General features: G+C 42.2%; 2 protein-coding genes and 1 long non-coding RNA gene across 7 annotated transcripts; 2 read left to right on the top strand and 1 right to left on the bottom strand.

Annotated features, from left to right (window-relative positions):
* Positions 1-582: 582 nt before the first annotated feature.
* On the top strand, positions 583-21,855 carry LOC134457238 (thyrotropin subunit beta-like). 3 transcript variants are annotated; one of them, XM_063209136.1, is made up of 3 exons: positions 583-628; positions 20,666-20,841; positions 21,360-21,855. In XM_063209136.1, exons 2-3 carry the CDS (start codon positions 20,677-20,679, stop codon positions 21,630-21,632), a joined length of 438 nt encoding a protein of 145 aa, XP_063065206.1. In that variant the 5' UTR covers positions 583-628; positions 20,666-20,676; the 3' UTR covers positions 21,633-21,855. The 3 variants fall into 3 exon arrangements, with proteins under 3 accessions (XP_063065206.1, XP_063065205.1, XP_063065204.1); XM_063209135.1 differs by lacking the exon at positions 583-628 and adding an exon at positions 16,316-16,411 and having other exon boundaries at positions 20,663-20,841; XM_063209134.1 differs by lacking the exon at positions 583-628 and adding an exon at positions 16,341-16,411.
* Positions 9,551-12,347, bottom strand: LOC134457239 (uncharacterized). Of its 2 annotated transcripts, XR_010036420.1 has the most exons (5): positions 11,796-12,347; positions 11,159-11,211; positions 10,482-10,665; positions 10,009-10,104; positions 9,551-9,672 (listed from the first exon to the last, which is right to left on the bottom strand). It is a non-coding gene; the product is annotated as an uncharacterized LOC134457239 (long non-coding RNA). The 2 variants fall into 2 exon arrangements; XR_010036419.1 differs by having other exon boundaries at positions 11,159-12,347.
* On the top strand, positions 12,683-17,458 carry zgc:101663 (alpha-1,3-mannosyl-glycoprotein 4-beta-N-acetylglucosaminyltransferase C). Of its 2 annotated transcripts, XM_063209133.1 has the most exons (5): positions 12,683-12,873; positions 13,536-13,658; positions 14,339-14,447; positions 14,720-15,825; positions 16,311-17,458. In XM_063209133.1, exons 1-5 carry the CDS (start codon positions 12,793-12,795, stop codon positions 16,320-16,322), a joined length of 1,431 nt encoding a protein of 476 aa, XP_063065203.1. In that variant the 5' UTR covers positions 12,683-12,792; the 3' UTR covers positions 16,323-17,458. The 2 variants fall into 2 exon arrangements, with proteins under 2 accessions (XP_063065203.1, XP_063065202.1); XM_063209132.1 differs by lacking the exon at positions 16,311-17,458 and having other exon boundaries at positions 14,720-15,840.
* Positions 21,856-22,550: the final 695 nt, after the last annotated feature.

Below are 22,550 nucleotides of genomic sequence, written 5' to 3'. Positions count from 1 at the left end.
TACTTTTACTTGTACTTGAGTACATTTTGACCCAAGTACTTTACTCAATTACACTGGAACCTGGCCTGAGTACTGAGTAAAAAAAATTGACTGAGAGACAAAATGCCATGCACAATAATGCCACAATCCGCCGGAAATGAAAGATTGTGCTGGATGGCACACAGCATTTCCACTATTTTACTATCTTCTATCAATGTATTGGATGATGGCTGGTGCCAAGCAAGAGATAGAGGTTATGGAGGACGATATTCAAGAAAAATAAACATGACATTCTCAAGAGGAAAGCTAATTAAAAGTAACTAAGTACTTTTTACTCAAATTACATTTTAAGTGAAGTACTTTTTACTTTTACTTGAGTAGATTTTTAGATAGGTACTTTTACTTGTACTTGAGTAGAATTTAGGCAAAGTAAAGATACTTTTACTTGAGTAAACATTTTCTGTACTCTTTCCACCTCTGGTAAAAACACACGAATCATCAATGGATACACTTTGTGGAGAGTTCGCCTAATTGAGGCGGTGCCTAAACTGAAATATGTAGGCTATTCGTGCGCGGCTCAGCTCGTGCGCTTTGAACCGAGGTGGATCATCGCCCTAAGTGACAGTAGGAAATTACTCGGGCAACAAAGGTGAGTGTTTCAACCTCATCTTCGAACAGAGTAGACTAAATTATTTGTGTTTAAGTCTGCAATAGGTCTTATCGATTCAACACAGTTTAGTCCCCTCTTGCTGTTCTCACGTCTACTTTATGAGAGAAAATGAAATTGTAGACTAGGCTACACTTTTGCGTAGATCGACTCTTACTATCGATTTTGAATTGCGCACAGGACACTGGCACTGTGGCATAGGCTGTAAAATTGATCCATATTCCTCTAAACACGTCGGCTACACCCGTCAATTAATTTAACGAATTAGGCTTGTTGCTTGCGATAGTGGCACTGCTGAATTGCTTCCAACTTCTCCAAAGAATAAACTTTTGAATACATTGAACATAGACCGGGGCGATTCTAGCACCTGGTGGACCTTTTTTGGCACACCAAGGCTGCACACCATGCATCTGAGATAAAACAATCTTATTTTTCTTTCTTTCTTTCTTTCTTTCTTTCTTTCTTTCTTTCTTTCTTTCTTTCTTTCTTTCTTTCTTTCTTTCTTTATTTATTTAAGAATTTAAAACAAAATCTTACCAGAATATCTAGCATTTTCCCACAGAAGACCAAGCCTAAGTCGTATGGCTGTCGTGGTAATGACCGCAAAAGGACAATAAAAATCAAAATCTTACCAGAATATCTAGCATTTTCCCACAGAAGACCAAGCCTAAGTCGTATGGCTGTCGTGGTAATGACCGCAAAAGGACAATAAAAATCAAGTCATCATCCTCAAAAAGTGATTAAGCTCCATGTCTGATGAACATCTTTCAATTTCCGAGACAAAGTCAAATTGCTTACAATTAAAAACACTTATAGGATGACATGGATTAATGGCAATCTTCACAGACATAGCTTCAATATCTAAGTGGAATTTAAGTGATTAGTTAGCAGTAGAACAAGGTCATATTTTTCTGAATGTGAAAAAAACATTTATTTGAGTGCTCAGGTTTCAGCCTATCTTACTAATGGCATAGCAGTTAGGCCTACTTTTTACACATTTGCACATAGATATTATGTGGCCATGTTGTGGCCTTTCATGCCCTCGGGTGTCGGCATATAATGGTATAGCTATTACTTTTTACATAGCCTACATGTATTTGCTCATACATATTCCCAGCCCCACCAGAATGGATGTAATGACATCCATGAGTGTGCTTCAATAAGCACTGAAAGTTCATGGGGCCCAACCATGTTTTTTTCTTCCATGCACACTGTAGGCTAAATATGGACAATTACACAGACATGTATGTGTTATTTGGTAGTAGGGCCTATAACATTACAAATATTGGTAGTTTTGAGCAAATGCCAAGGCTAAAACCTGGCGTAGAACATGTCATTATCTGAAAAACACAATACTGGGAGGGACTGCTCAAGGCCTCGCTCACAATCTCAATTCTGCAGACAGCAAACTGCCTTTCACTGATATCCTCAGTGGGACTGTTTGTTTAATCTGCAGTATATGGTAATGTTACTGTCACGTGTTTGGGCTATGTTTCCCAGACCAAGGCAAAGCTAAGCTTATATATTTTGTGACCCATTTCTCCCCTGCTAAGCCAGTGGCTGCAGGTGAGATCAGCACTTGTGCACCCTTTGAGGTGAACTAGCTCCCTCTGGTGGAGCATTCTTGTTACTGACCCACAAGTATTAAAACATGGGTCCCCATTCTCCCAACCTTTCTGGGTCTGAGGGCGACCTGAGGCCGGGTTACTTTTGACTATCAGAATCCTCTACTGATGTCTTGACATCATTCTCAAATCACACTATTATTGAATGATAACTTGTTCATAGGTTATAAAGAATAAATAAACAATGAATAATCTCATATTTAAATTAAGAAAATTGTTAACTGTGACTAAAATCTGTGTATTATCATCCTTCATGGGCACCTCAGAAGCTCCTGGAGGGCTATGTGGTGCCCACGGGCACCACGTTGGTGACACCTCTACAGTCTACACCAGGGGTTCCCAAACTTTACCATGACAAGGCCCCCATACACTGGTAGATTCCAGCCAAGGCCCCCCCCCACCCCACCCCCCCCCCCCCCCCCCCCATGGGTCGTGCCGCACTATTTTTCCTGTGCACCCCCTTTCACAATCGATGTCTGTGTGTCAGGCCCCATTTGGATATTTAAAAATAGGCCTAATTTTCAGAGATAATACATTATTATAATGCAGTTCTTAATTAATGAGAATATTGTTTAGCTTATTTTTGTTTATTTTGGTGTCCATTAGTTATTAAACTATTTTTTTTCTTTGGCTGTACGTCGCAGACCCCCTAGCACCCCTTTGCGGCAACCCAGCACCCCCCCCCCCCCCCACACACACACACACACACACACACACACACACACACACACACGGGGCCCCGGCCCCCACTTTGAAAACCACAGGGCTACAACCCAGTGAGGCGGGATTCAAAGAATACAACATAACCCATGAGTGCTAGCAGCGTCTTAATTTTGAAAGCTGGAAGAGGGTTGAGAGTTTAAAAAACAAAAAACAAACAGGCCCTGCCACCTAAACCCCTCCTCACTCAATCAAACACACGGAGAGCTAGGGGGGGGGGGATCATTCCGAGCCATTTGAACATTGTTCAGAGTGTCCCCTGCCTGACCTTGCCGTGTGTGTGTGTGCAGGCCCGTAGCCAGCATTGTGGTGGGGGGGATCTTTTTCCCACGAAAGTGGACTTAATGTCCCCCAAATACACGAGCACACTTCAAAGCTTTTAATTTAGACATATTTTGTTCATTAGCCTATATGTTTGTCGTGAGTCTGTTGTTGCTGTCCTTAAGTGTTTGTCGCTCCCCACTCATAACATAAATCCAGCTTTCTCAAGGCTGGACTCGGGCAAATGACAGCAACCATTTTTAATTTCCTTACTTCATCAGTTTTTTTTATTTCAAAGGCTTATTATATCCCCGAAACGCGGAGCGTCGGGGATGTAATGGTTTTGCGTGCGCCGCCGCCGCCGCGTCCGCCGCCGCGTAAGGTCTTTCGTGTTAACACGATAACTTTTGAAAGGATGTTTGGATTTGTCCCAGATTTTTTGGGTGAATGCTCTAGGGCAGGTTCATGAACTGATTCGAGTTTGGAGGTCAACACTTTCAAGATGGCTGAATTCAAGATGGCCAAATTTTTGTTTGGTCCATAACTTCTGACCGGGTGGATGGATTTGTCCCAGATTTGGTGTGTGAATGCTCTAGGGTAGGTTCATGAACTGCTTCGAGTTGGGAGGTCAACCCTTTCAAGATGGCTGAATTCAAGATGGCCGAATTTTTGTTTGGTCCATAACTTCTGACCGGGTGGATGGAGTTGTCCCAGATTTGGTGTGTGAATGCTCTAGGGTAGGTTCATGAACTGATTCGAGTTTGGAGGTCAACACTTTCAAGATGGCTGAATTTAAGAAGGCCGAATTATTGTTTGGCCCATAACTACTGACCGGGTGGATGCATTTGTCCCAGATTTTGTGTGTTAATGCTCTAGGGTAGGTTCATGAACTGATTCGAGTTTGGAAGACAACACTTTCAAAATGGCGGAATTTTCATTTGGCCCATAACTTCTGACTGGGTCGATTGATTTGCCCGGTAACACCTTATTTCAATGGTTCACCATTTCAGTGAATCTACCATATTAGGTACAGTGTAATAGCCAATGTAACAATATTTAATACCATGTAATACTAGTGTAATACCAGTGTAACAATATGCAATATCAGGTACAGTGTAATAACAAGTGTAACAGTATGCAATACCATGTAATATAGTGTAATACCAGTGTAACAATATGCAATACCATAATACCACTTACGCACAAACACATGATGTAAGTAAAAAAAATGGCGGTGTTACACTGGTATTACATTGTATTAAATATTGTTACACTGGTTATTACACTGTACCTAATGTGGTATATCCACTGAACCATTAAAACAGTATTACCATTTGCCCCATTTTTTGCTTCATTTTCACAATAGTCGTTTGGTTTTAAGCCTATGCACGTCATGTCACGTCTGTATGTATCATATACGTTTACGAAATGGTGGACGGGAGTGGTAGGAATGATGGGGGACTGGAAGCGTCGCGTTTCGGGGATATACCTTAAGCAGTCGAAGGCGACTGCACAGGCAGTCTAGTTTTAGTGATGGGAATGAAATGGCCTTTCAGTCAAAGTGGTCAAACGTAGTTGGGGTTGAGTGGGGGTGGGGGGCGGGAGCCCCTCCTGGCTACGGGCCTGGTGTGTGTGTGTGTGTGTGTGTGTGTGTGTGTGTGTGTGTGTGTGTGTGTGTGTGTGTGTGTGTGTGTGTGTGTGTGTGTGTGTATCTCTAACAGGCGAGGATAAAAGATAGGCTTCTATGTTGTGTCTCAAATGGCGTTTGTTTGTGCACTTCGGGTTATGTAGTGTGTTTGGCACTCTTTTTTCCCCCCGACCAATTCTGAGATTAGTTTCTGGGTAGCCTAGGCTTAAGGCCTATTCAACAAAGTTTGCTTGTCTACGTTCAACTATTTCCAATAATATATTTCATTCTGTAGAGCAGTGTTTCCCAACCAGGGGTACGTGTACCACTAGGGGTAGCTACGCGAGCACACCTCAGGGGGTACTTGAAAAAATGTAATAAATATGTGGAGTGTAGTCACATTGGGATAGAGGAACAGATATAGTAGAGCATGAGAGGGATACTCATCATATGACAAAATTGCTTAGGGGGTACGCAGGACAAAAAAAGGTTGGGAAATACTGCTGTAGAGGAATACGTAAAGCCATAGTCACAGTAGGCCAGAGGCGATTCCTCTTTGAGTACAAGGGAGGCGCAGCCTCCTGTCCAAAATCACGGAGAATAGTATATGCTTTACACAACTTAATAACATTGCTATTTCAGACCCAGCTTCATAGAAAATGCATGTGCTCAACTTAGAGATGAAACCAATCTGTAATAGGATCCCGAGACTCGCACGAGTTTTTTTTCGCTCATGACAACGCAAGCGAGTCGAGTCTCAATGGACTTCAATGGCATGTGGAATTGTACGCTTTTCCAATGGCAAAATGCTAAACGGTCATTGGCTATTGCCGTGAAATTTTTTTGATTTTGAGACTGAGCCTCACTGGGAGTGAATGGAGAAGAGAGAGGAGGGGGGAGGTACCGGAGACTGAAGCTCCGGCTTGTGATTGGGTGAACCCCGTGTCAGTAGGCTACAGTAGTTGATTTCATTTCGAAATGCGGATATGTTATTCATTTGACTGAGAAGTTTCGTCGTGTAACCAGTGGGGAAGCTATTCATTGCGGTGTACTCCAGTTTTGTGTACATATTCTTGTAAACCTAGTGTTGCGAATAAAGTCTTAATAGTGGCATTATTAGTCCTTATCCTTTTCAATCTCCCAATTCAAAAGTTGAGGTTAACTTGCCTACTTTTTGTTAGGGCTAGCTTGCAAGAAAGCTAAGAGAGCTATGCAAAATGCCAAGCATTGTGGATTAAATTCTGGCGAATTCCAGTCGTCCTTATGAGGAGAAAATGAATATCAAGGAGCAGAGCAGAGCACTGCCTAATATTGACTTGGTGAAAAAGGTAGGGAAGAACAACCGTTTCTTTTGAGCTTTCGTGGTGTCTGATCAACTGGTTAACTGTCCCGTGATAGGCGAGTCCTTGTTTCCTACTGTGTTGGCAATGTCTGGTAAATAATTAAAGATTTTGCGACCTCTTAAGTCGTGCACCCAGTAATGAACAAAGACATAGGCAAAATCAATCACATCAATTATGTGGCGGAGGTAGGCCTAATAATAATAATAATAATAATAATAATAATAATAATAATAATAATAATAATTAAAAATAAAACATTTCCCTATGAATAGGCTACAAGGGGGATAATGATTAATGATTAACAAATTTGTTTCAACAAGAGTCCTTTAGTGTGTGAGGCCATATGTGGCTCAGGACCAATATAAGATGTGTGTCAAAATTGTCCCCCAACCCCCCCCCCCCCCCCCCCCCCCCCCCCCCCCCCCCCCCCCCCCCCCCCCCCCCTTTTTTTTTGCGTTCTGGACATATTGTAATTGAACAGCCTCCCCTGTTTGACAGACTACCAGCCGCCACTGCAGTAGGCCTACAACCAAAATCACCATCAGTAAACAATATTCCCGGTCTTCTACTTAGGCTACGGCGCACAGGCTTAATGTATTTCTGACAGCTCTCAACAGCATATATATGCGTATTTGCCTTTGATGTGAACGAAAATATTTTGCTAAGCGTAGAGAAGAAACATTTTCGTTTATCAAAATAACAGGGATGTAGGCCTAGACAGCGGCCTGTAGGGCCTACGGGCAGTGCACGCAGTAGCCTAAACGGCCGCTATGTTGTTAACGTAACGGAAGAAATGTGGCGTCCGATTTAGCAGAAGAGTTTGGTCACTCACTTTATTCTCTTAATTCTGCAAGTAATACTAGGCCTAGTTATGATGAAACAAAAACCTCCCGTAGTTAGGCACGAGACAGACGATGAGTGTCCTAAACATAGCCACCCACGAGCTGGCAAGTCCGTCATCTCCAGCGGGTAAGTAACAACGTTTTAAAAAGATGTCCAAACTCGCCATACTACGCACTTCAAATCAGCGCACTGTGGACAGGAAGTAGGCTAACTAGTTTGACCGTGGACATGACCATGGCGAAATTACTTGAATGTGTTGTTAACATAGCTAATAGGTCCACTAGTTCGTTTGATGTGTAGCTATTAGGCCTACTAGCCTACTGGACACAGTAGATAGTAGCCTACGAAACACCTAATGGTTCGCCGTTTGACTTGAGACATGAAAATGAATGCCGTCATTTCACTCACACTTGCAAAAATGTCGAATTGCTGTAAAATGTCCATACGTAGGCTATATGTAAACCCTACTTAAAATGATATAGGCTAGTGAAAAGTAGGCTATGACAACAACTTAGGGCTGTTCACACTCATGATCTAAAATTCATGAAGACAGGCAGGCATAAGCAATGTTGCCTGGCAACACAGCCTTCGCGAGCCTTCGCCCCGCCCCCCCCCCCCCCCCCGCCCCCGCCCCCGCCCCCCCCCCAATTGATAACGTCTGACCCACTGACGTGTATAGTATAACTGGACTGCGGAGTTCGATAGAACTCCATTCAACGGTTTTGAAGCAACCGCGGCTGATTTACTTCCGCCCCAAAAATGCGGAAATATAATAATCACCTTGACAACGTTGAGCTACATTGCTGATAGGTCGACATCGCCGGCCAATCCACAAACAGACACTTCAAGACATGTCCCGCCCCTCCCACCCGAATATGACATGGCGTCACCAGCAGAAACATTGAACCCACTTTTCAGCTGTGGAACTGGTCGACACAGAAACCCTTGATTGTCATAAAAACAGCAACACAAGTTCAAATGGAACTGGTGATCGGTAAGTATGGCAAATATACCATGCTATTAATAAAATGATACTTTGGGTTAACGAAACCTTGAAGAGCTTGTTATGATGACCATAATAATTTTAGCTTAGCATCTAACGTGAGCCAGCCGAGTGGCGAAAGACCTAGCTTACTATAAGTTACTTCACCACGTTGTAATGTAGCCGCAATTAAAGATAAATGGGAAGTTAGGCTACAAACAGAGCTGTACACAGAACATGCAGATGTGTCTTTGGGGTCGGCGTACCGTTTGGCAAAACATAATCCATGTCAGCAATACTCAGTATCAACATTGCTTTTGTATGAGAGCTCAGAATGCTCCAATTTTCATGTTGTACATCTGCGTAAAATATTGTTTGGTTTGTGTCTGCCACACCAAGTTAATCCTCTACGGACATTTGTAAATAACTTTGAATGTTTGGGCATCAAATGACATGCAAAACCTTTCCGTTTGACAGACAAACCATGGACGCTGAAGAAAGGCTCCTCGACGCCAAGCTGTCATCCGGAAGATTGAAGATGAAGATTGCCGTGTCGAGCAGTCATCATGACCATTTTTTTGCTGATCCCCCCCAGTTTTTGAAAAGATTCAGAATACAAAATCACTCTTAGAAGTAGACGGTATGGTAAACAAACCAAAGTTAACACCTTTCAGTTAGTAAAACATAGCTGGCCTACAGTAGGCTATGACTAAACATCTGGGTGTTTTGTATGCTTGACATAAAGATTAAAATGAAATATTCACCCTTATGTTCAGCTTTTTAAACTTGCAAATCATGGAGTGGACATTCTTCCCCAAGCTTGTAAGAAATGCATTACTTCAATCACACAGTGTCTCCCAACTTCTTTTTTGTCTCATGTACCCCCTAAGCATTTTTGTCATACCATGAGTACCCCCTCCCTCATGCTCTAGTCTACTGTATATCTTCCTCTATCCCAGTGGTTCCCATCCTTTTTCTTCAGGGACCCATATTTTTACCATTGTAAGCTTTGGTGACCCAATCATGCCAGCGCCCACGCGAGAGGGAGTCCCAGGCGAGAGGGAGTCATGCGGAAACTCATTAGAAAATTGTATTCCTCAATTTGTCTTCAGTCAAATATAGAATGACTGTTTAATGTGTCGCTTACATTTTGTTGCCTCTATGCATATATCAGTTTAAAAGCTTTACTTTGTCATATATTCAACATGGGCTATATGGTATTAAAACGAAACCCCTTAAAATCAAGAGGGCTTCGCGACCCACTGTGGATCTTTGGCGACCCATAAGTTGGGTCCCGACCCATAGGTTAGGAACCACTGCTCTATCCCAATATGATTATGCTCCATACATTTCTTTTTATTGATACCTGCCAATGCATGTACCACCTGCATTGTGTTCACGTACCCCTAGTGGTACATGTACCCCTGGTTGGGAAACACTGATCTAAACAGTTGTTACAATAGTGTGTTAACCAATATTACAAATTAAACAAAATGTGCGGGCTGCTGTATATAAGCATTTATTAACTGTGTTTCATAATTGCAATGGTTTTTGAAGCTGGTTCTGCATATCGGATCCTCTGTGGTGGTAGGATGCAGGCAGTAGCGTACTGTGCACATCTTCAGCTGTAACGATAAATACAAATCTATTTTAAAAAAATAATTAATGTAACATTAACATAATTGAAGCATATCACTGGTATATATAGAGTAACTATAACATTTCAGTGTCTACAAATGTCTACATTTGTTTAAAAAAGGAAAAACCCATGAACATCCTTCTCAAAAAAGTTTTGGGTGCAGGACTAACAAAGTCAAATGACAACTGAAAATTAAGTCTGCTCACCAAGCTCCTGTTTTACTTATTTAATGTGATGAGCTTGAAGTGCAGACTTCATTTTCAGTTTTCAAATGTCTTTATTGTCCCATTACATCTGCAGAAATATGGGGGTGTACACTCACTTGTGTAATACACTATAGATGTAAACAGAGACGTTGTCCAAGTCCTTGGTCATGTGATACCTGCTGCAGTGTACTCCACGTCTTCAGACCGCTCCGCTGTAAATAAAATAATGGCATATGAAGTGTGATGAGAATACGTCACCGTTTGATACACCAACAACTTAGGTTCATGGGAAGAAAACACAATAGATAAGGAGATGGGCTGCTCATGTTTCAAAGCATGCTGCCTAATCAGTGAAAATCATGGGGTGGTAGTTTCATGGTGTGGGCATGCATATCTGTCAATAGAATTGGTACCCTTGTAATTATTGAAGATAGTGGCTACTGACAAAATGCTAAGAGTTTACTACGCTTGATGTATACTTTTATCCAGTCCAATTACTTTTTGTCCCTTCAAATTGGGAGGCACATGTAAAAATAAGTGATAAGCTTTGGATGAAAGCATTGGCTGAGTGTAGTGTAATGTTACATACCGGGTACTATATAGTATCATAGATGGCAGCAGGCTGGTCGGGTCCTCAGTTGTGCACTGGCAACAGTGGCTGGTCCTTGTCCGTGTCTCTATGGGGCCTCTTCTCAGGTCGGAGTGACAATCCTTGATGATGTTGACTATGGTGAGACCTGCTGGCGTGTAGCCTACTGTACATTTTCAGACATCTGTAAAGAAAATGATGACAAACGAAGGGTGATGAGAACAACATATATTTCATTACTCACAAGCAGGTAATTGGAGTGCTTCTGGGTCTTCACCTTTTTTCCTTGGTGCTCATCAGTGTAGGCTCTCAAACTTGGTCCAGGAAGACAGATGCTGAGGCACTCAAGGTTGCAATTCTTTAAAAAAACTTTTTTATTTGGCTACAATGCCTACGCGTTTTGGCCCTTATGGCCTTCTTCAGGGCGTATCAAGCTTGATACGCCCTGAAGAAGGCCATAAGGGCCGAAACGCGTAGGCATTGTAGCCAAATAAAAAAGTAAAAAAATTGCAACCTTGAGTGCCTCAGCATCTGTCTTCCTGGACTATATTTCATTACTATTTTATTACTAATATATAAACACATGCAGAGTAAGCAGATGATGGTGTTAGCTTTACATTGGAAGGTCTCTGGTCTTAACTCAGGAGCATACTTTAAGGATTTGAAACTTTACTTACCTGACAGTGAGTCCTGGCTCTGTTTTCCAGGTGAAGTGTGGTTTGTTGTTTGCCTACAGAATGAAACCATGTCACATGAGGATGGGGAAATGTTTACTACACAATGCACTCGTCAGTAGGCCTACAATTAAACATTAATGACACAATTTGCATTACACTATGCACTCGTCACTCAGTACAGTCAACATTAATGACGCAATTTGCATACTGAAAACGAACGTACCAATGACCATCATTTCATCACCAACTAGCAATTTGGCAACACAGAAACAAACAATATTTAACAGTTGACGGAGGAACACAGTTAGACTACGTTGCTTTTCCGATGTGGCCACTGGCCAGCATAGTGCCAGAATGGTAGTGAAATGTTTACTCATCTTGATGTAAGGACTTGGCTACGGTACGGAAGGAGGGAATTACACCTGACGCACGCCAAACAGACACATTTTGCTTTCAAAAGCAATGGCATTCAAATTATAATTAAGTTACTTGACAAGCCGACAGATCATCAAACACTGAAAGATCAGCATGCTGTCTTGGGCTAATAACAAGCTAGCATTGTCGTACGTGTTTGTTTAACAAAGCTCAGTCATTTTGGTCAATCAGCCACGTATATACATGTTTTTATTTTACTTACCAAAACTGCAGAGGTCCTTACAGAGTACGGAGAAGTACATCCAAAAGTACAACAACGCATATTTGTGGGGAAAGTGTACCAAAATTAAATAACCCATCGCAGTAATGAAGCTGTTGAAAGCAGAGCTGGTTGAAAGTAATGCAGCAGGGAGGGAGGGGGCTTCCCCTGGAGACGCCGCGAGACTCGCCCTTCTCCTTGACAACGGCCTGCCTGTCAATCAAAACAATAATTCTAAAGAATGGCAACTGCCAATCAACCCAAATAGCCATGCTCATTGGTCATTTAAACTATTTTAATAGCTTTCTTAAATAAAGGGTCAGCCCGAAAAAAATATCTGGGTTGTTTGGGAGGGAGGGGAGACTACCGTTTTAACGAAACAGGGCCGACTCGGCAAGAATTGCCTAGGAACTATATGGCTTCAAGTCCACCATAGAGATCAATGGAAAAAGGCGCTCTACTTCCTTCTTCCGCCCAAAAATCGTCCCATGTCCCGCCCCCAGCCGTTGCTTCACAACACATCGAACATCCGCAGTCCAGTTATACTATACACGTCAGTGGTCTGGCCCTAGCAAAGTTCTTAATTTCTGGCCCTAGGCGTATGTCAGTGATCTGGTCCAGAATGATCTGGTCCAAGTAGGCTAGCATCAGCCAGAGTAGTAGCCTATGTCAGGGTTATCAAACCCAAATTGAATGAGGACCTAAATCAAAATCGGGAACAAAGTTGCAGGCAGAACTCAAAATTATTCAGGCCTAATATTAAAATGTACTAAAATTGTGCATGCATGTACTTCATACCATTGTTAATTCCCAAAGGTTGCTGGTTTGACTCCCTAGACTAGAGAATATTGCACTACTACGACCTTTTATACTTGTCATTTCACTGCTGCTCAACATTTAATTAAAGCAAGTGAACAAATGGAATGTTGTTCTTATTTACTCCCGACCCGCCAGGTTGGTGGGGAGAGTAATTAACCAGTGCTCTCTCTGATCCTTCTCCATGACTGAGGTGCCCGAGCATGGTACCGTCCCGCCGCACTGCTCCTTTTCGTGTGTCATGGGGGGCCGCCCCCTTGCACTGGTGAGGCATAAATGCAATTTGGTGGAGTTTCCCAGTTGGGCTTTCACTTTTCAGTTATATGAACATATGAGGCACATATGAGTGTGAGCTGTTTCATTTTTCCTGGGCCCACTCATTCACTTACCGTAATTCATACTTGTTCTTATACTTTTGTTATACTTGCTATACTTTAATGGTGTATGTGGACCAACTGTAATACACATTTGAAATGATCTTGCAGGCTGAATAAAATGACTCCGCGGCCGGGCCAGATTTGTTCCCCGGGCCTGAGTTTGAGATCCTTGCCTTAGGCTCTGCCATCAACAACGAGCCCCATGATTACGTAATAAAGCATGAATGAGCTGCCAGTGCAGGGCTCGCCACCGCTGCGCTGACCCATGGTATCCCTTTACGGCGTTCTAGACAGCTATCTTACACTGGCCACTGAATGATTTATATACCCGTGTGCAACTTCAACCAAAGTGTTATGGATCAATAATTCACCAGGGGCTGAAGACTAAGCAAGCATACGCTCACATAGGGTGCAGAGGGATTCCTGAATACTTGAATTTGTTTGGAATTACTTGCAACAGTGTGTTTTTAAAGACATGTTGAGTGGTAAGTTGAGTGGTGCTTGGTTATTGTGGCTTGTGTGCTAACTTCGAGGAGTCTCTGCATTGCAGGGAGGTCTGTCCGCCATGAGGCTGTACTGGGGAGCAGTCATCAGATCAGCCTTAGCGGTTGTCATCTTTATTGGCCTTTATGTATCAGTTGCCTGGAAGACAAGTAGGCCTATGGATACAAGAGTAAGTCAAGTAAATGTTATTATCATTTTGTAAGTAATGCTGTCATGATGTAATATGTTGGAACAACCACTGTAGCCTAATTAGTGCACTGATGAACACTCTCTAGATTAAACATGTGAATTTAATGTACTCTTTTGTTATGGACTGACCTCACTGAGAGAGAACAAATGTGGGTCTACTGCATACGTAACACTGATCTTTCTTTCTTTTCTTTATATATATTACATTGCTTTTATTATATGTTTTCAGGACATTGAGCAGGGCTCAATGCTTTTATGTGGACTGACCTCACTGAGGGAGCATAGAGAAATGTAGGGCAGAAGGACATGGTCATTTCTTTCTTCTCCAGTTACACTGGTTACCAGAGGTGGCTAAAGTAAAAGTTTTTTAAAAAAACTGCCGTAGTTTCCCTCCAACACAAATAACTCAACTGTGTAACTGGTCTACAGTTACTATAGAGCGATGGATGTACCCAATTCTGCGCTGGTTAGATCAAATTTGGGGATTTTCTTTTTTTCTCTCTCTTTCAGTAACGGCAACGTCTAGCCACCTCATTTGGTACAATGGAATAACTGGTGGAACTGCTATGTAATATCATGTACTATTGTTTTTACACCATGAATTTACTTCTACTCTTACTTTGACCACATCTGTTGGTAATGTGATTTTTTTCCCTTCAGGACATTGAGCAGGGCTCCCGCAGTTGGCTGCTGACCTCACAGATCTCCAACTCTTTACCTCTTAATGTCACCATCGAGCTCATTCTAGGCGTCTTTCTGCCTGAGAAAAGTAAGTGCGGACTACAAACATGGAATATGTGCATCATAGGAATGAGGAGAGAATTTGTACAGCATGTAAACTGATGTTTGTGCTGTTGACTGTGTGTCAATATTCAGCTGAATTGTCCTGGTTAAGGTGATTGTGGTGGCACACTAAAAGTAGATTAATCATCAGAGAGAAATTCATATCAGAATCGGAAAATGCATGACCCGTAGATATATGATATGTTTATCAATTATTAGTCCAAAGTACTAAAACAACCTCCCTGTCCCTCATTTCAGAGTACCTCACAGTCGGCCTTTCTTCAGTGAAGAGAAAAAGAGAGGGCTACCTAATGGAAACCCTTCGCTCCATCTTTTCCCAATCGACAAAGCAGGAACTCTCCGAGATGGTGGTGGTGGTCTTCCTGGCCGACTTCGACAAGGACTGGGTGTACGCCACAGCCCAAGAAATCTCTGCCTCGTTCAACGATCACGTGACACAGGGCCAGCTCCTGGTCGCCCACGTGTCCCGGGACTTCTACCCGCCCCTGACGGGCCTCAAGAGGAACTTCAACGACGCTCCAGACCGCGTCACCTACCGCTCCAAGCAGAACGTGGACTACTCCTACCTGGTCCACCTCAGCGCCAACCTCTCGCAGTACTACCTCATGCTGGAGGATGACGTGCTCTGCTCCAAGAGGTTCCTGTCCTCCATCCGCCAGCACGTGCTGCAGATGGGCAGCAAGCGCTGGACCACCCTGGAGTTCTCCAAGTTGGGCTACATCGGGAAGCTGTACCATTCGTCCGACCTGCCTTTGCTGGCACGCTTCCTGTATCTATTCTACCAGGAGATGCCGTGTGACTTCCTGCTCACCCACTTCCGCACGCTGCTCATGCAGGACAAGGTGATACGCATGAAGCCCTCCTTGTTCCAGCACATAGGCAAGTTCTCATCCTTCCAGGGTACCTACAACAAACTCAAGGACGAGGACTTTCAGGAGGAGCCCAGCGACAATCCACCTGCGACCGTGGTGACCAACATAGTCGCCTACGCCAAACACCCACCCGAGAACGCCTACAGTCAAGGCACAGACTTCTTCTGGGGCAAGTCCCCCAAGAAGGGAGATTATCTCCTGGTGGTCTTTCAGACGCCTCTGTTTCTCTCTCGAGTGTCTGTTAAGACTGGAGAGGAGCAGAAGGACATCCTCCAGAGTGCCACGCTTCTAGTAGGGCACAGAGGCCCAGATTCGCACTCCAAATGCTCAGACTTCCACAGCCTGGGCTCATTTCAAGCCGGAAGGTTTGAGATGGAAGACTTAAACCAGGAAGTGAAGTCCACCGTGACCTGTTTGAAAATTGAAGTCACAGAGGAGCAACGTGACTGGGTCAAGATACCAAACATTCAGGTGTGGGTGAAGTAAGACACACATGGCTAGGAAATGTTGTCACCCACCACTGTAGCCCCTGCATGCAGATGGGACCGCTGGCGATCCCACTCACTGTTTGCTGAAAAACCTTAACTGCATCATAACTACATCATAACAACATTGCTGTGGCAGTGCAGAGGCATGCGTAACAGATTGAGGCATGGTCATTCCCATTACAACAGAGGCTCTGTAGGAGAGGATTAAAGACATTATTTTTTGTGTTGGTGCTGTTTTTGCTGCTGTAAAACATTGCAGGCTAACTTAAAAAGTTTGTAAGTTAACCAGTAGCTTACCTATATAAATACACTTAATGCCCACATGGACATTTCAAGACATATATTACACAGGTAATAGTCAGGGTGTTTTTCATTATGGTTAATTCTTGCAGTTTTATTGCAATTACAATAATCAGACAACCAAAAAGAGTTGCACTATATTATGTTGCCCTATGTTATGGTCCTAAGGACTGCGAATGACCACTAGATGGACCCCTTGCAGACCAACACAACCTAGTGGAATAACGCCAGTTCACCCTCAGACAGTGATGAGTTAAACAGACTAAAATGTAAGTGATTGATTTTTTTTCTGGTTATCTTTTTCAAATGTTGAGATTGTGTGATCACACCATGTTGCTCAGCAGCACAAACAGGTATGCATTTATTTAAGTGCCTTACTATTAATGCCAATGTGTGCTGTTTTGTGAAAGCATCCCTACTGGTAACATTTGCACTATCCAGAAACCACTTTATGATGTTTACAGTAACTTAAAGAAAAACCCAGTCTGAAATTTGTTGCACATCTGCACATCAGCACAAAATCTGTAATTGATTGATAGCAGATTATAGCTTACCCTCGGCACGTGCATGCAAAGCACATTCAGTAAAATGTCCCTCACAGAAAAGGGCCCGGTGGTCGTGTTTCTACGTGACCTAGTTTACTAGGGGACCACTCATCATATTACATGTGCTCTGACCAGTGGCAGGGGGCAATGCCAAGACCAACACTTGACTGATGACACAGTCATACTGTATCAACATCAGTCATGACTGATCACAGTGCTAAATCCAATTGATTTTAATTGGCTATGTTTGTGATGCTCCTTTTTTCTTTTCTATACAAAAAATGGTTTGAGGTACATAAGCTACTGACTCAGAGCTATTTTAACTTTTAACTGTGTCTGATGTTTTTTTGTAGTTGTTGTTGTTGATGGTGGTGGTTGATGTGAGTGCAGCGGTGTTCATGAAGCGTGAATCTGTGTAATTTAAAGAGTAATTTATGAATTATTTATGGCGAGAATGATCTTTGTATTTGCTGTAGTTTATGTTGATGCCATTTACAGTACCTACAATTCATTTTTTTTTACTTTATTCTAATACTGCTAGTGATACACAGTTGAAAAAAAAAATACATATCACAGAAAACAAATTGTCTGACTCTGAAATTGAAGCACTTTAGGCAGAGAGAGTAGAGAGAGAGAGGTTCCATTGGCCCATTGTTTCCGGGTTCTATTATTGGGGGGGAAATCCCCCTTTAGGCAGACCTAGGCAGACCTGAGGACTGTTCTATTCAATGCTAGGAGCATTATGACACGCCCCTTTAGGCAGACCGGAACCTGGTCATGTTAGGTGCCCATAGAAACCTATTATGTTGGCATATCTCTATACTTAAAGAATCTCTACTTTTGGTGTTGATGTTTTTTTTTTAAATTATATATATATATATATATATATATATATATATATATATATATCTATATATATATATATATATATACCGTAGGCCTGTGGTTCTTGTACTTGATTATATATATATATTTTTTACTTAAAGACATAAAAAGAAACTTACTACCATGGTGCAGTCAATTATTCATCTTTAATAGAAAAGTGTATGATCACATTATTTAAACATTTCTCCAATGTTCCCTTATTTTAAAAGAACAATTTCAGATATCCTTTATCGTCATCTCAGATTTTATGACAGAAATAATTGACGGGTTGGCTTTCACATTTTGTATAATCAGAGGTTGGAAAAAATTAAGTCAACTTAAAAAAAATCTCCTAGTGCCTTATACAAGTGCCAATTTCATTATTGTGTTTCAGGTCTTACAGTATGTAAGCTTCCCTCTTTCCCTGTTTTGATATCGATAGATCACAGTAATCTATTGCTTTCTCCTCTAATTCACACAAAACCTGCGTTGGATGGGCTGATTACATGCACAAAGTGGGACAAGGGTTCAGAGAGAATTCACTGGCAAGCTGTTACCATAGAGACTATACAGTTATGAAAGAAGCTCTTTCCCGTCTGTAAAGTGAAGGATTAACATGTGCTATTATTCAACCACTGTTCTTAGATTACCAAAAAAGGAGATCTCATATTTGTAATGAGCTGCAGAGCCTCTGGGTGCATGCTGTTTGGTGATAGTGAGATAACCTGCTGTTATGGCAGGAAAAAGGGACAAAAAACCCAACAGGCACATGTTGTAATGGACATGAGACACAGTGGTTAGGAGGCGCAGGGAGAATTAAATGGATTAGACTCAGACTATACAGGAGCTTGCTCGTCCAGGTGAACCAAGTGCACATGTAACCGAGGTGCTGTTTTGTAATATGGGTCTTACACACTGTAAAACATTGCAGGCCAGTTAAACTTGAAAAAGTATGTCGGCCTGCTGTCTTAAATTTGTAAGTTAACTCAACTTAGTACGTAGTAGTAGAATAGAGTAACTTTATTGAGCTCTGGGGGAAGTTAAGGTGTCCGGTAACTTAAGTAAATAAATACACATAATGCCCACATGGACATTTCAAGACACATATAACACAGGCAATAGTCAGGGAGGGGAAAAAAAACTACAGAAAAAAAGAATAAAAATACAATTGTGCAGAAACGTAATCTGTGAGTCAAGGTAGACAAGAGGTTAACATGACCAAGAATGAGTGCTGACATCTAAGTCCAAGATATGGTATTGTGACGTGAAGTTGTAATATGATGTAGGGTTGATGTAGAGTAGGGGCATAAATAGTATTTAACAAAGAATATAAGTCCTGGTAAGGTGCATGAAGACAAAAGGTAAAGTGATCTTAAAGGACCAGTTCAGTCAATTTCAATATGCTGTTGTATTGCTCACGCTACCCTTGACTTGTCAGTACCTGGTGATGCCACATTTTTCGGCTCAGCCCTTTCCGAGATATGAGCAATTCTAATGGGGGCAGCGTTTGTTTACATTTTTTATAAATGAAACATAGGCCAACTCCAAATATTTTCCCAAAAGGTACTGCTGTTTGCTAGTTGTCTGCTGATGTTTTATAACCTTTTGGATGTTTTTGGGAATGAATAAAAATGTTTTTTTGAAATGTAAACAAAGAGCTGCCCCCATTACAATGACCAGGATCTCGGAAACGGCTGAAGAAGAAGAAAAAAAAATCTCAGGCACTGACAAGTCCAGGGTAGTGTGAGCATTACAACTGTATGTTGAAATTGACCAAACTGACCCTTTAAAACAGTGGACTGATGATGGGGTGAGGTTTTCTCAGTTGTCACAACAACACAGTCCAGTATAACTTGAGGCTTATCTGTGTCAACTCAGAAATTAAAGTCTCAAGTTGAGTTAACTTACAAACTTCAGCCAATATGGCAACTTACTTTTTTAAGTTAAACTGGCCTGCAATGTTTTACAGTGCAGTAGCTTTCCACATCGTGGATTTAACATTATTACCTGGCACCCGGAGGGACTTAGGCCAAATATTGTCTGTCTGTCTGTCCCCAGTGTTTTGAATCACCTGATGGAGAAGCCAAAGCACATAGCATTCCCTTGGCAAGGGGACCAGGTTGTCATCTCTCATTGTTCTTCTTTGTTCTGCACCTTGCCAGCCAGAGGGATGAGCGCACATTTCCTCTTTTGAACAGCAAGAAACAATTTTGACCTTTCGATTTTGACCTTGGACCTTAACCCTGTTCCTGAGGTCATCTAGGGGTCATCTGAAAATGTCTTGTTTTTTGTTTTTTTGTGGGCTTTTTACACTTATATTATTCAGATAGGACAGTGTGAGAGACGGGTAGGGATCTGCCACCGACTTCGGGCCGGAATTGAACCCGGGTCCTCAGCTCAATAGCACGACGCAACAGTCCACTCAGCCACGTTGCCCCCAAACATGTCTATAAATACATCCAATCTGACCAGTAGTTTTGATGTAATGTTGTTAACAGACAAAACAGATTAACATTAAATTGACTAAGAAACAAAAAACCCAAAAAGTAATCATCCCTTCTCCTCCAGAGAAGCGGGCAATCTTTTTGCATTTAAAAAAGAAAAGCTACTTGTTCTCACGGCCCATGTTTCAACTTGTGCACCTGATACTTCATGGGGGACAACAAACATGTGTGACTCACAGGAAGATAAGCGTGTGTGCACATGCACGCCCACCCACACACACACACACACACACACACACACACACACACACACACACACACACACACACACACACACACACACACAGGCGCGGGGCAATGGAGATTAGTGAGCATATAAAAGGAGAGTGTGGAGGTTTGACCATCATTTGAGCATCACCAGAGCCAGGGCAAGCACGCCTGAGCAGACATAGACATACTGCGCCTGCCACGTTGGATTCTGCTTTTATCACTCAAAATCTCCAAATGAATAGTAATGTAAAATGAATTTGTGATCAACAATCCTCAATATTCTTTGTCGTTACTTATGTTTAGTAGTCTATTGTGGCCAGAAAGTCAGTGTGTCCTCACATTTTTGTTTTATTTCACCTCATATAACCAAATTTCTTTTTGTTTTCACATTGCACAGCAGAAGTGCAGAGGATGGTTGTGACATGGTGTATTGCCCTCCTCCTCTACTGGCAAGTGGTGGATCTGATAGATGACGACTGCTTCCTAAAGAACGTCACCCTCCATGTCAACGTGCGCATATGCAGACGCTGTATGGCTATCAACACCACCACCTGCAGTGGCTTCTGCCACACACAGGTACGTAACGCTACTTCTACTATTACTGCGATCCGGTCCAGATTAAGATGGCCCGGGGCCCCTAGGCTACATGCTGCTGTGGGCCCCCTGGGAAGGCACATTTTTCCGTCAAAATTCCATCGACTGTCTCATAATTAGGAGCTAAGACATGTCCACCAACTCTGGAGAGGAGAATTAACAAGATTTAAAACTGTACTCGACATGACAAATATTGAAATATTTCAATGTCACATCTTGTCATAATTCTGTAATTTTTTTTACTTTTGACCAATTAGGCCCCCCCTGGCCGGAGGGGGCCCCTAGGCTGCTGATATATCTAGCCTGTGCATTAATCCGACCCTGCCTGCGATAACTGCTATACCACCACCATGACCACTACTTCTCTTCCTGTAACTGTACTACTACTGCTGCTCAAAGCATCTGATTCCTCTTGGCTCTGGCAGCACATACTAATTAACCAGCCCTGTCTTGTCCTGCTGTCAATGTTTTTTTTCTTTTCGTTTTTTTTTTTCTGTCAGGACACCAACATGAAGGGCTTTGCGGGTAAGCGCTTCTTGATCCAGCAGGGGTGCATGCACCAGTCCGTGGAGTACCAGGCGACCAACCTGACAGGTTGCCGCGGCCACGCCGACCACGCCGACCACTTGCTCTTCTATTACCCTGTAGCCACGCACTGCCACTGTGCCAGGTGCAACACCACCAACATGGAGTGCATCCACCCGCGCAGGAGACACAGAAACACCACCACTCATTGCCCACATCACCATCTACATGGAGGGCATCCACACTAACAGGAGAAACCTTCTGCACGACACCGGCAAACCTCGACATGACACGGCAAAATGTCCACGAACCGACCTTGCAATAGCCTACCTATTAGTTTCAGCATGTTTCAGTAGGCCTAGGCCTATGTGGCTGAATCGCCTATTTATCAAAAATGTGTTCTGCTTTGTTTTGATCATGCCTCTCCTCTAAATGACTGACAATTATTGGCAATAAAAAGCTTGCACTGAGTATTAAGCTCTTGTGTCTCTTGCTATTATACAGGGCAATAGCAACTTTGTAGCAACTCCACTACCAGTGTTAGCTACAAAGCTAATTTGCATCTGTGGTACAGCTGGGGACAAAGTGTAATAGCCCAAACTACTTATTTTTGATTATTGTAATTCAATTTTCAACTTTATTGTCCCCAAAAGACACCATTAACACATATAGACAATAGCCGATAAACTTAAAGTGGAATTGGTTAATAAAAGGATAAAAAGACCATAAATTCAGGGTTGTAGAATAAAATAAAAAACATCATGAATGAATAAATAAAATGAGAAACCATAAAATGGAAGGAGTAATTTTACTTCCTTTGTATATTTGAAAAAGAAAAGTATCATTCAAAATGTAGATGTACTACTTTTTGCCATAGCACATCAACCACAAATACAGAGTTTAAATGAATGAAACAAAGTGGTTGTGGTTTGGATGCCAATTAAGATTTCAAGATGGTTTGACATTAAGGAGAAATTATTTGGACATATTTTTTTGTATACGGAAAGAGATGTAGAAAGCTAAGTTTAAAAAAAAAAAAAACATAAAATTGTGACAGTTCGTTGGGCCGTGACCGTCCATAAGAACAGGTATTCTTTGAAGGCTCAATATGATCATTCTGCATCCAGGCATAGCCTACAAAATGGTTGTTAGCACCACCATGTGCT

This window comes from Engraulis encrasicolus, chromosome 10 (genome assembly GCF_034702125.1).
Source record: "Engraulis encrasicolus isolate BLACKSEA-1 chromosome 10, IST_EnEncr_1.0, whole genome shotgun sequence".
NCBI lineage: Eukaryota > Metazoa > Chordata > Actinopteri > Clupeiformes > Engraulidae > Engraulis > Engraulis encrasicolus.
The sequence above is the reverse complement of the archived record's forward strand: the minus strand, read 5'-3'. Positions and strand labels throughout refer to the sequence as shown.